Source organism: Odontesthes bonariensis, chromosome 2 (genome assembly GCF_027942865.1).
Source record: "Odontesthes bonariensis isolate fOdoBon6 chromosome 2, fOdoBon6.hap1, whole genome shotgun sequence".
Lineage (NCBI taxonomy): Eukaryota > Metazoa > Chordata > Actinopteri > Atheriniformes > Atherinopsidae > Odontesthes > Odontesthes bonariensis.
In genome coordinates this window covers 23,755,834-23,771,285 of record NC_134507.1, presented here as the reverse complement: position 1 = coordinate 23,771,285, position 15,452 = coordinate 23,755,834, and the positions used below count along the sequence as shown (strand labels likewise).

General features: G+C 40.9%; 1 protein-coding gene across 11 annotated transcripts in view; it reads right to left on the bottom strand.

Annotated features, from left to right (window-relative positions):
* Positions 1–426: 426 nt before the first annotated feature.
* Positions 427–15,452, bottom strand: part of LOC142396855 (mitogen-activated protein kinase kinase kinase kinase 3-like) — a 43,767-nt gene continuing 28,741 nt past the window's right edge. For 5 of the 11 annotated variants that reach the window (XM_075480005.1, XM_075480045.1, XM_075480035.1 and 2 more), the window contains 17 exons: positions 13,559–13,610; positions 13,083–13,443; positions 11,329–11,435; positions 10,993–11,034; positions 10,638–10,722; positions 10,402–10,481; positions 10,165–10,225; positions 9,944–10,061; positions 9,619–9,677; positions 8,171–8,274; positions 7,350–7,521; positions 7,177–7,245; positions 6,949–7,041; positions 6,697–6,767; positions 6,005–6,060; positions 5,815–5,868; positions 427–5,100 (listed from right to left, as the gene is read on the bottom strand). In XM_075480005.1, the coding sequence (XP_075336120.1) occupies positions 5,013–5,100; positions 5,815–5,868; positions 6,005–6,060; positions 6,697–6,767; positions 6,949–7,041; positions 7,177–7,245; positions 7,350–7,521; positions 8,171–8,274; positions 9,619–9,677; positions 9,944–10,061; positions 10,165–10,225; positions 10,402–10,481; positions 10,638–10,722; positions 10,993–11,034; positions 11,329–11,435; positions 13,083–13,443; positions 13,559–13,610 (1,672 nt within the window). In that variant the 3' untranslated portion in view covers positions 427–5,012. The remainder of the gene's footprint in view (positions 5,101–5,814; positions 5,869–6,004; positions 6,061–6,696; positions 6,768–6,948; positions 7,042–7,176; positions 7,246–7,349; positions 7,522–8,170; positions 8,275–9,618; positions 9,678–9,943; positions 10,062–10,164; positions 10,226–10,401; positions 10,482–10,637; positions 10,723–10,992; positions 11,035–11,328; positions 11,436–13,082; positions 13,444–13,558; positions 13,611–15,452) is intronic. The other 6 variants (XM_075480078.1, XM_075480086.1, XM_075480095.1 and 3 more) reach the window with 4 other exon arrangements.

Below are 15,452 nucleotides of genomic sequence, written 5' to 3'. Positions count from 1 at the left end.
CACATGAAAACGACTTCATACAAACTGATCACATGCTAAAACTGATGGGAGCTGCTAAAAGTGTACACTGACGAGCCCTGAAGACAGAAAAAAAGTTGTCACTCACCTCTGTCCGTGTCTGTTGAAGTTCTATTGGACATTTAGGAGGGGAAACGGCTGGCTGAAACTTTGCGACCTGGTCTTCTCGTAAAAAACGAACCACACTTTGCATCTCACTTCTCTCATTTTGGAAGAGGGTGCAGTGATCAACCCTAAATTGCTTCGGCTGATGCGTCCAACAGCAAACATTCTAACCTGTCACAGTACAAAAGGCGTCCCTAATAACATTAACTATGGTTCCAAGTGCACCGTGACAACATGAGAATAAGTCATAGTGGGAAAAAAAAACAGAATCCACTCAGATTCAAAAGAAAAGACACCAAATACTTCAGTTCCTTCTTTTTTAATGTGTTAACCTGTCATCTCATAAATCTGTTACACTTCTGAAACAAAATATAGGCAATTATACAGTATGTAAAACAAACCCATTTTTATTTTACATTATTTACATTTCATAACGTATGCATTGCATTATGAAAACAAAAGACAAAGGTGATGTAATAGCGACAGAGCAGAGGCGACCTGCTGCTTTTTTTGCTCAAGATGGGGAGGAAACCTGGATGAAACGGCTTCTGGAAAGAACTGTGAAGTGAACTTAACACTGATCTGATAAGAGCATCTAACCGGTGAGGTTTCCAACAGGAAAAACCCTGCATAGTGATCTTAAAGCCAATTACATAATCGATTCAGTGTGGGTACCCAAAGTGTCTTACAAGTGAGTTTTTCTAGATGATTTTTGATCCAAGTTCATGTGAATTTTTAAGATTTCAGCAAAACCTAAAACAGACCCAAAGTGCCTCGTTGGCGCCTCCTATCAGGAGCATTAAGGTTGTATCTATGGAAACAGCATAATTTAATTCCGAATGAAAGTCATTATTATGCCAGACGGACAATTTTCCCATAATTCCATGTTTTAAGCCATGAACCGCACAGTTAAAACAAGGAGAAGAGGCTAAGACTGCATAAACAGTTTGTTCCAGCCGTGTAAAAACACATTATCCACAAAGTAAGATGTGCAGCAACAAGAATTTCCAGAATCTGAGATCATTAAAAATGGATAAATCAAAAGAAATTCAGAAAAAAAAAATTTACTGGAAGAAGTTATTTGTAAAGTGGAAACTCTCACGACTTTGTGTTCACGTGATCTAAATGAATAAGTGTGGTGCGCTCACACACAGTCAGAGAACATGGTGACGCCTTAATATGGCCATAAGAACCTTTAACAACACATTTCAACATAGAAAGATCAAAAAACGCGCTCTTTGACATTAAACAGAGCCCTAATGTAAAAGAATGCTGGATTCATTTCGCTAACAGTGTTTTTGTGTGACATTCACTGGTTTTTCTACTTTTTGAGAGACAGAAACTGAGCCTAAATGGGAGAATTGCATAACTTTGCTGGATGGTATAATTAATTTATATATTAATTATATATTTCTGATAATAACTAAAACATTTTACAAAAATAATTGTGTCAATGAAACTTGACAGCAGCCCTAATTTCATCGCTCATGTGGGGCACCGACACACTTTACTAGTAATTCAAAGCATTACTGAGGGATTTTGCTACCTGCTATTGATTTATTTGTCTTAATATAGTTATATAATAAAGATGCATGTGCATTTTTTAGAGAAACACTCAAGGTTAGAATGAATAAAATTCAATTGAACTGCGCTTGTTTGATTAAATTTTTTGGCCTGCTGTTAAAGGCAGAGTTCAACAATTTGGACTAATAAAGTATGTGTTTTGTCTGTTTTGATCTTTATTTTCAGCTCCAAAGCTCAATTTAAGTGGGCACAGGCAATAGATAGGAAAGTTTATGTCCTGATAGTGCACTTAAGTGGACCGTGGTTCCTCAGCGGAAGCAAGATTTGAATGAGAGGAACAAATGATTTCCAAAAAGAATATAGCGTTTAGGGGAAATAGTACAATTCCCACCAGTGAATGTTTGGAGAAGGGACATGTTGGCATGTTAGTGAGGTGACAACAAAAGGCTGAGGGTATGACATTATCAGTTTTTTTAAAGAGTGGAAGGAAACTCAATTTCCTGTACAAGAAAGCCGTTACATTCTTTTCTTATTCGTCAGTCTACCAACATGAAGAGTCTTCTTCTTGGCATTCAGGGACACCTCTGACAGAGCTGGAAATGTGATCCGTGATCAGATCTCCCATTTACTGCTCAGCTGCTGTGGCTTCAACATTAAGAGTGAAAGACAGTGCTGTAATCCCTCCTGTCCATGTTGTGCCAGATGGGTTTTTGGCTGAATGTTACAGACAAAGATGACAGAAGTCTTTTAATTAGTTGAGAAAAGGGACGCATATGTAAGATTAACCACAAGGTGGCAGCAGACGCAGAATTTTTGGCCCATCTGTCATCATTAAAATCAGGTTTTGTTCCCCCGGTTCTTAAATAAAATGACTAAACCTGTCGCTAGAGCTCCAAACAATGGTAATCAGTAACCACTTTAGTTCAGTTACAGTATTTAGTGTTGCTTCTGTCCTCTCAAAAACCAGTTGCACAGAAAATAAAAAGACAGGTTTAAAATGTCTGGAACCACTGATCTTAGCAGCTATGAGAGGGGCTGCTACAAAAAAAGACATATGCCTCAGAAACCCTCCAAAAGCTGGTTGTATTGGACCTACGAGCTGAACTCCAAACACTGCTAAAACACTGCCAACACCCAAAAGTCACCAAGGCTGAACTGACTGCACTCTTGTATCATTCCTAAAGGAAAAGAGGCCTTTTTGATCAGATTTTGGTCTAAATTTACTGTATTTCTATATTCAGATTCATCTCATGTACTCTGAAAATACAAACATGAATGAGAAATAAAAGCGAGACGCTCGAAGGCAAACATTTCATAATCCAGAAGGTTTTTCCACTGTCAGGAGATGTTTTCTCAGATAAACTAGTGTTAACGTCCTCAGAAGCAGCGGGTCGTATCACAGCTTGTAAAGACCGGTAGTGTTCTGCCACACAGACGCTCCTGCACACCACACAGTGCCAATATACATGCATGCGCTTTGATCTCTCCTACAGATGTCGGCCTTTAAAAAAGTCACAGCAATGAAGGCTGGAGTGGAAAACCAATTACCCCAATTACTAAAACAAAGCAAAAAAAAAAAAAAAAAAACAGATACCCAAAGAATGCTGGAGCTTACACAGAAATAATATTTGGAGAAGCTACAGCGCGACTCCTCTTCTGGGTAAACAGTTTCTTAACAACCGGAGATATGTAAAAAAAAACGTCACTCAAGAGGAGAAAAATCCATTTTGTTGCATGTTTAGCTGCTAAAATCCTAACATGAGTTTTATTTTCAAGCAGTAAGTTAAAAACAGTTCACAGCATTTGTTTTATTCTCTTGAGTACCAGATTACAGATTTTGTTTGCTCTACTTAATTCAAACTGTAACTTTTTTGTTTATTTAAAGCCTATATTTATTGCACAAAATTACAACTAGGGACTAATAGAACTGCCACGAAAGCTGAATTATTTCTGTGTAAATCCAGCCTTTTTTTTTTTTCACGTCTTTTGATTACTACCGATGCTCACGTGAAGCGACCGGAGCCAGAAACACGAGGGTTAACTTGTTAAAGACCAGATCTGTACACGATGCACTTGTGTGTGCGTACTCTACGTCTACACGCACACACACACACACAACACTCACACACTGTGCATACAAACAAGGTCATATATTATAGCGACATCACATTTGTTTATGAAATACATTTTTCTTTGTGCAAATTGTTTAACACCAGTGGTTCAAAACAAATTTAAAAAAAACAAAAACATTAAGGGAACAAATATTTCTGATTAAAACAGCGTTTAAAAAAAAAAAAATGAAAAGGATGATGTCAAAACAAGAGAAGCTAACTTAAATCAACAGATCTCCGCTGCCCTGACGACAGTCGCTATGGTACAAACGAGCATGAAGTGATGATGGCGACGCATGCAGAGTGAAAATGACCCGCCAGTGTCACGCCCTGCGTTGGCTCGGTGGCCTCCTGAGCTCCACACCGTTCTGAGGCTGATGTCAGTCTCCTAAAGCCGTCCCCCTGAGGAGACCTGAGCCTCGTCACGCGCCCCATTTGTCTCTTTTCTTTTTGTCTCCACGGTTTTACAGAGCAACTATTCACACACCTATCTACACGACCAGACTTTTTAGTGTTCGTCTCTGTCAAAAAAATACTACATTTATATTTACAACAATTAAATAGAGGTCGATTAAGCACTTGTGTGGTGTAGTGACGAGTACTGGAATTCAATGCTAGCGAAAGTGGCGAAGCTTTTAAATCTGGTTTCTCTCTCTCTTTCTCTTTTTTTTTTTTTTTTTAAATAAACAACAAATAAGTCAGGAAAGCCTCCTGGTTGTTAGATTTACATCATGCCACAATAAATAAAAGGGACAGTTAAAAAAAAAAAAATGGGGGGGAAGTAAGAGACAGAGGAAGAGAACGTTGAGTTTTCTGTGCATGATGGCCCTTCCGTGAAGCTTTAGCACAAGTAGCAGTAGCAGTAGTAGTAGTAGTATTATGTGTAGAACAAGTAGTAGAAGTAGTGTTGATTGAACTTGCTTTGCTGGATTATGTTTTTCCCAGTGTGCACTCTACAAAGGGAGGGTGTCAAGAAAGATTTTGTGTCTCAGAGTTGAAGTTCAGACCCTCGCCGTGTCAGAAACTGGTCCACAACCCCCTGCTCTATAACAACACACTTTACCAACACACATATAACACTCCGGTGGGCGGCTCATCTCCCGGTCACACTGCCAGCGGGCCAGGTGAGGAGGTGAGGGCTGGGTGGGTTAAGCTGTGGGGTTTTGGATGAACGCGTCTACCAGCTGCTAACTCCCTTGTCTGTAATAGTGATGAGGTGTTTGGAGACTGCGGTTATGTTCATACGTGTGCGTCTCAGTAGCTGTTTTCATGGCCCGCCAGGATGTAGAGGTTGCTGTTGGCTGTAGGGTTGTCTGTAGGCCGGCTCTCCAGCACCACCACCCTGCAGCACACGCACACGCACACACACACACACACACACACACACACACACACACACACACACACACACACAGAGAGGCAAAAACACAAGCACACACACAAAGATCCAGTTTAGTTCAAAACAGGAATCAGACTTTAAAGCTAAGAAGAAGATCAACCCAGCCTGATTTGAAGAATGTTATTAGTTCTTTGAGAAAAATAAAGAATCAAGGAATAATAGACAGGATTTATTGCAGTCATATGTGCAGCCAACCAGCAACCCACAGAGGATTTGGTCCAAGCCTGTAAAAACCCTGATATTTGGGGAAAAGCAGCACAGAGAGATGAACTGCCCTGACACCAAGTAAACTCCGTTTACCCAGAGGAAATCTGGGAGACAAATGAAAACTAGAGCCCAAAGACCCACACATTCCCACATATCACTTAATGATAGACACCAAAATCGTTTGGTCCCATTTTCTTAATTCTGTTCGTGATTTCAAATCAAAACTGCATCAGCAAGGATGAGACCAAATGATTTTGATGATGATTTTGGCACCTTAACTCTCATTGTCTGAATGATGATGCTCCATAGACTTTGGGTCATTTCCCCACGCACTTAATTTCGGTTCAACCGTTTCTGATCAATAACATCTGGAATGAAGCAGACCTCAAGAGTCCCAACAGAAAGAGGCAGAGTTTGAGGCTGTCTGTGGCCTGTGAGCAGTGATTGTACCTGGGCAGAGAGTGACCTCTGTCAGCAGCATCTGGATCCCTACAGTCCGCACGTCTTTAGTGATGAGACATCAGAGAGGAAGTTAACAGTGTTTTTGTGTCCGCGAGTGCACGTTTGGAGGAAGGATATGAATGAGTGAGGGGATATAAACTGCGGGGGAAATGTGAGTATGTTGGCCTGTGTTTCTCACCTGTCTGATCCCAGTAATCTGAAGATGCGTGTGCTGTCGGAGATCTCCTGAGTGATCTGGAGAAGAACAACAGAACGCAACTGATGTAACTGTGACATGGCTGTGTCATCATTCTGGATGAGGTCGTCACAATTCTGACATAGTGCAACGGAGGCTGCTGGTGCACAACACAATCCAAGCCCGGCTGCATGCAAAGTTAAGCATAATTATAAATGGGACAAGCTGTGGGTCCTCTTCATTTGAACAGATGTTTTATATTATTAATTTTATCACCACGCAATATTCAGCGTTTGATTGAAAATGGGCTTTTCTTTCTGTCATGTTGTACAGCTTGAGATCGACAGACATGGGGAGAAGGAGTTTTGATACCTTCTTATTACCGGGGGTTATGATTTCAGCCCATATTATATATCTTTATCATATATTTATGTAGCACTTTTCTTCTTGGCAGGCACACTCCAGGCAGGTGGACACTAGCTCTAACAAAGTTTATGCTCCATTAAATCACTCACACTATAAGGATTCCCTTTCTACAAGAGCGATAATCGAAATCTTATTATAGACTGAGATTTAAAAGCTTTCTGCCTGGATAGCTTGACGTGAACCTTCTCTCACAGTCCTAAGATCACCTCCATTGTGCTTTTTATTCTTTAGGAGGCCAAAAAAACACACATAAGGAGGCCCAATCTAACCTCATTGGTCTTGAAACTCCGTCCTTGCATGCCGTGTCTCCAAAAGGCCAGTACACTGTCTTGGAGGCAAACTGTAAAAAGACAAGAGACACAACAATGATTTTTTTTCTTGCTTATTCATAACATATACTGTAAGCTTTTATTGTCAGAATCCAGACATGTTTCCTTCCATTATAAGAGTTATAATGAACCAGAGCATTAGTCAGTATATTGCAGGTAATGTTTTTGTACGACATTATTGTAGTCTTTTACCTGTGGACTCGATCTGGAAGTTAAATGTGAGCTCGGCTGATAACTTCCTGCTGGATTTCAGCCGCCCCTGAAGGTTGACTATCTTTATACATCCTGTGAAAAGAGATGAAGAAGAGAGGTGGCAGCTGAGCAGAAGTTTGGGAAAGGAGCTGCAAAATCTTCTCAATTTCCCCCTGAAACCATCAGGCTGCACGATGCAAACATGACGAGCAGAAACGAGTAACTCACTGTCGAGGCAGACGAGGATCGTGTCTCTCTCCAGCTGTGTGACGTGGATCACACACGTCTGCGGTGTGTCTGTAAAGAGGAAGGTGAGGGCTGAGAATCCACAACAACCACACATATCTGCAACATCAAGTGCTGTTGGTCGGACAGAACAGAACCAGTCACACTGCTCGAACCTGCTTCTGTGAACCAGGAGGAGGTAGTGTTGGGGTTGACGGTGCCGAACCGGACCACCTGGTTAAGTTCGGTTCCTTTGCTGACCGCAACACAGATAAGAGGGTAGGTCTGCTCCGGGACCACCAGCATCTCAAAGACCTCCAACGGACATGGCAACGGGAAATCAATGCTCTGCAGATAACGGAGAGAGTAAAGGATTATTATGTTTCTAGTAATGTAACACAAAGTGTTTACACAGAAGTATTAAAACCATTGTCCTGAGTTTCCTGTTAAAGCTCGTACCGGTCAAACTAAATTATCCCTATGAGGTGTATAATAAGAGACATGCCGTCTTTAGTTTACAGCAAATCAAGAATTCCAGACATTTTTATGTTGATGTTGACGCTACACGTGTGTAAACGTATGTAATGTCAAAGGAAAAGTGGAAAGCAAAATGCAGGGAAGCAGGAAGTAATAAAACGACATCATCACACTCGATGGCCATGAACTCTCCTGACGGTTCATTTGCTTTATTCGCACGGGCTAAATTGGACATTACCAAAACTTTAGATTACAGAGCTGGCAGCTTCAGTTTCTCTTATAGACATTTCAGTTCTCCCATAGAGCTCCTCCTGGTAATGTATAAATAGTTTCTGGCCTGCAGCTTACGTGTAAAATCTCTTATCTCCTGAAAAATAGACTGGAGCAGACGGCACTTCTTTCGTAAGAAGAGTTTTCAACTCAGCAAATCTTTTATTTTATTTTGTAATGAAATGAGCAAAACAATCCAAACAGACATGCAAATACACACAAATTTGGAATTTTGAGGGGGGGTACTTACTTTAATGAGCATGAACTTCTGCATAGACTCCACCCACTCCAACAGCATGACACTAGACTGGAAGGCTCCACACAGGTATTTATGGCCTGTGTACGGGTTACGAACTGCAAAGAAACAACTCGGTTTATCAGAAACTTTGAATCGTGTCTTCTGAGAAAAGCCCATTAGTTTGTGTTCATCTGACTCAGTGTTTCATGTAAAACGCTTCTATCTACAATGGAATTTAATGAACGGTAACCTGACGTTAAGAACTGTTATGTTGAAATACTTGCAGCAACACTGCTCATGTTTTGATAGGACAATGACAAGACAGCAGTAAAATAACATGCTATTTTTCTAAGCTTTTTATCAAGCTGATTAGAATGGGTAAGATTTCCTCATCTTAAACAAAGTGAGTTCTGAACCACAGTACTGTGCAAACGTCTTGAGCAACCTGTCACTTCACTATAAATTACCAGCAAAAGAGGAAATGGGTACAGTGAATTATTAAGAACAATAAATTTAGATACAAAATCTTTTTTTAACAAACTTTAAAGTGAATATTTGGTCTGAGCTCCTTTATCCTCCAACACAGCCTGAACCCTCTGAGACGAGCTTCCTGTCCTTTCTTTAAGGAGTCTTCAGGAATAGTTCTCCAGGCTTCTTGAAGGACATCCCAAAGCTCTTCTTTGGATGTGGGCTGCCTTTTGTTCCGTTCTCTGCCAACATGATCCCACACTGCTTCAGTAATGTTGAGCTCCGGGCTCTGGGGAGGATTCACCCCTCCATCAGACCTGTTGCTACTGATTTTCAGTCCACTTCTTGTGTCATTTGGCACAGCTCAGTACTTATCTATCTATATCTATCTATCTTAAGAACGGTTTCTTGACAGCCACCCTTCCATGGAGCCCATTTCTGATGAGGCTTGGGCCAACAGCAGATGGATCAGCTGAAGGTTCAGATGCATCTCTCAGGTCCAGGGACCACAGATGTAAATTAGCTTTTTAGCTAACTCTGGTACTAGAACTGTCTTGTACATGGCCCCTGTCAAATAAGCTAATAAACTAAACTAAACTTAACTAACTAAACTGTGTCAGGTCTTTGCTGGATTTCTTCTGACCACTTTCAAATACCGTTCATCTGCTCAATATAGTTCTTTTAGGGCTGCCACTTATTCTTTCGATCTATTTTTAAGGACACACTAAACATAATTCTGAGATATGCCAAGTTTTCAGCTAATAACTCTTTGAGAATCACCTTGTTGGTGCAAACATGCTATTTTATATCTAAACTTAATAGATGCAACTAAAGAAATGGAAACCAAGATGACTTTAAAAGATTACAACAAAATGTGGCTGCTAGAAAGCAAAATGTAAAGAAATGGGGGCTGGATCAAGACTTTTGCACAGTACTATTCTAGTACTACAGAGCCATAAAGTAAAGAGCACGAGTAACAAAAGACAACTCACCTACGCAGCACTTTTGGCACCCTTTAGTGTCTGGAATTTTATTGGACACAGAAAACTTCCTATACCCAGATAAGAAAAGAAATCCATGATTCAGAAGACTTGTGGTGTTGAAATTGATATTGAGTAACAAATGTCTAAAAAACTAAAATCGCTTTAAACTGACAGGAAAGCTTGGTGGTAGATTTACTTAAATTTCAATGTCAGAAGATAGACAAGAAGACAAAAGAGGTATCAAGTAAATATTGAAATCAAACGGATCCAATGATTTAAATGAAAGAACACAGAGTTTGTAAATCATTGGCAGCTTTGACTTCCTGGCTGTTACCTTGGAATAATCTTATCAGGCAGCTTGTGTGTGGGAATGGCTACTGGTAACTTCTGTAACTGTCGGGCCTGCTCAAAGAGGCCACTCACATTATGGGAGTACAGCTGGGAGGCTTTTCCTGCATTTGGAACAGAGCAACAGAGGACAGATGGCACAATGACGTCATCCAGTAGTGAGTGATCCATGAAACAGATTCAGCAGGCAGGTGCGTTATAACTCACCAGATATGGAAAGAAGACAGTTGTTCATGACATATAGCCACGTACACCGCCGAGGGAAGAGCTGCAGACACGAAGGAAGTCAAGAAACTTGAGCATCATGTAACAACTGCTTAAAGTAGTCTAAACGGTTTTCTATAAGTTATTCCAGCCCACATTGGGGGAATATTACCAGACAACATCAGACATGAACACAAGTAACCATATTTTCATCTTAAAACGCCTCATCTTGGGTCTCACCTGTTCCATTGTCGTCTCATGTAGCTCGTTGAGGTTTAACGTGTAGATTCCCTCTTCAGCTCCGAATATCAAATACTGATCTGAAACACAAACATTTTACAAGCTCACACCACAAAGCAGCAGTTCACATTCGAGTTACGACAAGAGACACGTTGGGTTGATTCTGGGCGTAACTACTGACATATCCAGAACCTGGTAAGTTAATTAGACACTTGATCTGTTTTCCTATGGGGTACCTCTGGTGTCGGGATTGATCCATGAAGTGGCGCAGTGGACCTTCAGAGGACAGCCGTTGAACACCTTGGAGAAACAAGCACCCATCTGCAAGTGGGAGAAAAGATTTCAAATTCAGTGCTATTTGTGTTTCTGTTTGGAAAACCAGAGCACTCCATTTAACACAAAAAATGTACTTCCAACGCAGTGTTTGTTTTTAAAAGGAAACAAAATCATTCAAATGTTCAAATCTGACGTTCCTTCTTTGGAGATAACCACCTGGAAACTACACTTAAATACCACAAATGTTCTCTGAACAACAGCGATCGCAATCGCTAAACAATTTACAATTAAAATAGAGATAAAATCAATACTTACATGGACTTTGGGTGTTGGGGGGAGACCATTACTGATAGGCTTCTAAGGAAAAGACAATGCACAACATTAGACATTTCAATCCGTCAATAAAAGACCCAGACTCAGTAAGATAATAAAAAAAAAAGGGTTGAAAAAAAGAAAAGAAAAATCCCTTTAGATTAATAAGAATTGATCATTTAGCCCATGACTTTAGACAGTGTCTGGCCTGTCGTCTTCTGTCTGTTATGAAGAATTATATTTATGAGTTCAATGGAAACTATCAAACTTAGAACCTGATGACTATGGACTGCTCTCAGACCTCTTGAGGGGTCTATGAGCCCCCTGCTGTCTGCTTACCGGAACATCCTTCTTGTCTTTTCGTATGGGGACACTAGGTGGCATGGTGGACTGCCTCTCTGCTGGAGTTTCCCTCTCGCCATTGTGGTGCGTGTTTAGCCCATTGCCTTCAACAATGACAACAACAAAGAACAACTCAGCGTGTTTGGGTGATCCAGAAACAGAGAAAGTCAGTATGTAAAGAGCAGAGAGACACACTCTTAGAAAAACTGCTGGTTATAATGAGAACAATCTAAATTTATGGACTGATGACGAAAAGGGATAGAGTTAAAAAGTAAAAACAAACTGCTGGGAGCAGAGAAGAGGGGGGGAGGACGGAGGGAGCAGGAAGCTGGAAGAATCAGAGGATCAAACATAATCATGAGCAGTAGAGGCTGTTCCATCTGCGAGACAAGGGAACAACCTCTACACACACTACTCCGCTGATGGCATGAACGTCTGTTCAACTGAGGGGGGGCAGTACAACTGTACTCAGCACTGTGTGGATTAGGCATGGGCTGGTTTCCAGCTTCAAGGTACAAGCCCGGATTCAAAACCTTTAAAAATTTCCATCAAATTTTCTTGCCAAAAAAGCTGTTTATATGTATCAAAGACAGAAAGTGCTGTGTAGTACGAGCTGTCGTTCAGCTGTTAGTGAAGGCTGAAGGGAAACCTCTCTAGTTGAGAAAATTAAAAAAAAAAACACAGATGCTTTGGAGGAGTAAGGTAACCAGACACGCAAGTGATTGTAAGGCTGGTCTGCCAGAGGAGGTAGCAACGACAGGTAATAATACCCCTGATTTCACCTCTGTTTGCCATGTGGGAATTACCAAAGAGGAACAGCAGTGTGTTAGCAAGGCAGCTTTTTTCATGGATAAGGTTTGAGCCCGGAAGATCCAAAGCTATAAATTTGTTGTACAAGCAAGATGGAACCATCAAAACCTTAAGAACAGCAAACTTGATCCAGAACTTAAAACAACATCAGCCCATTGAAAATGGCCAATTTGATAAAGCCAACAAGGCGAAGTGGCTACAAATGGAAGTTGGCGACAGCATAAAGAAGGCAACGAAAAGAGGAAAACCAGTCAGAGGAAAACTCTGGAATTCCTGCTCCTGGATTAGCACTGATCAAGGAGGGTGGTTTCTGAAATTGGATCTCTCAAGCTTTAAATAAACCATCCTGAAAAGGAGACGGTTCTCGAAAACTGTGGTAACAGAAAGTTGGATCTTGTGTCGCGCCACACACCCATCCTGCTGAAATACAGCCCCGAACATCAGTTCCTGTTCACGATTAAACTGTTACGTTTGATTTTGCAGAGAAAAAAAGAAATCAGAAAATTAAAAGAATGTGAGTGTTGAAGAAGCAAAAATGGTTTCTTAAAGAAGCAGAAATCAATCAGTATCTTCCTAAATGATCAAATTTACTGTATCATTTTGTTACTATAAGCAGTATCATACAATTATATGCCGCTGCATGAGTTCTGATAGGCCGGGAAAACATTATTCTCCCCTTCCTTTTTCCTTTTAGGAGGGAGGAGGATTGATAGAACCTTCTGGTTGATTGGATTAAACAACCAATCAGACTTCACAAGAGACAAACAATCATACTGAGCAGGAGCCGATGAACAGAAAAACATTAAAAAGCATTATTGTTAATGGATTCATGGAACAAATGAATCGATTAGACTACAAGGACTGACTAATGGGAGACCACAGAACTGAAGGGGACAACAGGGTCTGCGGACACTACCCAGCTACCAATCAGCTGCTCTTACTCTCTTCCTTTTCCTGCTCCTCTTTCACTTCCTTCAGCACCTCCCATGCCTCTTCCAGCTCCTCCTCTGTGTGAGGCGTGTGGAGCCACTCCCAGAAATGTCTAAAACTCCCATCATCCTCTGGGGCAGAGTTTTCCACGTCATTGCGCTTGGGGCTGTCGTTACCTAGGCTACTGCGGCGGTGGGGTGGCAGCTTGGGGGGCGGAGGCCGCGGGGGGACGTTGGAGGCCGGTTTGGCAGGGCTCGCCATCTCTGGGACTGGACAGCGCTTGATGGTCCCTCCTCCGCCGTCATCCTCACTGCGTGATTGGCTGTCATCTTGTTTGTGGGGCTGCTGTTGGGACGAGCAGATGGACTTGGGCTGGAAGGGGGGAAAAAAAGGAGGAATTTTCAAGGAGGAAAATCTTACAAAATTCAAAATGGTCAATGAAACACTTATCGAACTTAGTGACTGAGACAAGTTCAGTTGTTCCTACCTTTGGAGGGAGTGGGGGTGGGACCTTCGGCCTCATGATCGTGCTCGATTTACTGAAGAATGAGATGATGGGCAATTTGAGATGAAAAGAGACTAACAACAGCTCTGTATGTCAGCAGCATTGTGTTAAGGCTATGGTTTAACATGGCATTTCTAAGCAGCTGTTTGAATGGATGACAAAGTTCATTTTAGTATCAATAGTTCTCTTTTTCAGTCATTGAGATTTTAAGATGTGTCACAATAAAAAAAAAGTGTGTGAAAAAAAAAAAAAGCAGAACAAGAAAATGCTGAACTGAGAGCCTCACAATATTTCACAGAAAGATAACTCTCCTAAAGGTTCAACCAATAAATACAAAATATGCCTGGGATACCAGTAATATTTAAGCAAAATAACAGATGGAGCATTAACTCCATATTTTCTAAAGCAGAAGAGTAATATATTTCTATTTTTGCTGTCCATCTAAATAAAGAAGTACTCATTTTGAGGCTTCAAGCTCCTCTTTTTTTAATGACAGAGCCAATAATTCTTATTTTGACTGCAGACCAGCACTTTATGTGAAGAAACGTAATCCAATAAACCTTTTAAATCCTGAGCTAGATGATAATGAATGACAGATATAAGACTGAAAAAAACGGACAGGGATTTGGAGCCAAACACGGTGAAAACAAATACAGGAAAACCAATGAAAATAAGTCACAGTGATGCAGCGTAATGGCAGGCCACAGACACGCAGCTCACACTCCCCCTCACACAAGCTTGAGATTTCAGTAAATCAGTAAAAAGTTAATCAATAAATGTCTCAGGTCACACAATAAGGTGAAGGTTCGTATAAGGGTGGCAAGAAGACACCCACGAGAACAGAAATTGTGGGATTAAGCAAATAGAAAGGCATTCTAAAGCAGGAGTTATCCAACAGCTATGAACCATTTTCAGGGGCCGGATAAAAACTTTTTTATTTATCACAGCATTCAAACTGCATGATGATCAACAGCTATTTAACCAAAACCTGCCCAGCACTGTTAGCTAGTCTGAACGTAATGTTTTTTCCTCTAGAAAACACTGGTGGAGCACAATGTTAGTTCTAAAACATTAGCTTTTTCAAGATGTTAATAGCCAGGAACTGTTACGTCCAATTGGCTGCAGTCAATGTAGGAAAAAGGACTTCTCTGCTATTTTTGCAATCCCTGCACAGTGTGGTCTGTGACAACAAGCTAAAATCCAACAATGTACAGGCACAAAAGGCCTCTCAGACTGTGGTGGAAAATATCTGTCTGGCAGGAACACTTTGGCCTACCACAGACATTTGGCTTTTACACAATAAGGAAAGAGGCTGGATGCCAGATCTACAGTTTTACACGGGAGAAGCAGGAGAAGACAGACGGTGCCGCGAGTACACACACACATACGCACAGCACGGAGGTGCACAGATGGCGTTGCAAGTGGACAACAAAACAATAGCAAAGAAGACAAAAGTCACGAGGACCAGATACATGAGGGAAGAAAACTGAACAAAAATCTAATGTTGGTTAGAGTGAAACTTTAATGCTACTACGCACCAGAATGTGTACTACAGGTGGGTTTACATGTTTCTACAATGTACTCTTTAATGGAGTGGCTCTTGCCTTTTTCCAGGTTAGTCATTCCAAATATCTAATTCCGTCATCTATTTTACATCTTTTACTGTGGGAATAGGGTCATATGAAAAAGAAAGTACATCCTCTTTCAATTCTCAGGTTTTATCAGGACATAATAAAGAAATCATCTGGTACTTAATACAATCTCAGATACATGTGACACGTTACACTTGATCATTATTTATTCAACAAAGTCTATGAAAAAATTCGGAAACAGTTTGTCAAACCTAAATAAAACCTGCTCCCAGTAACGAAGGGAT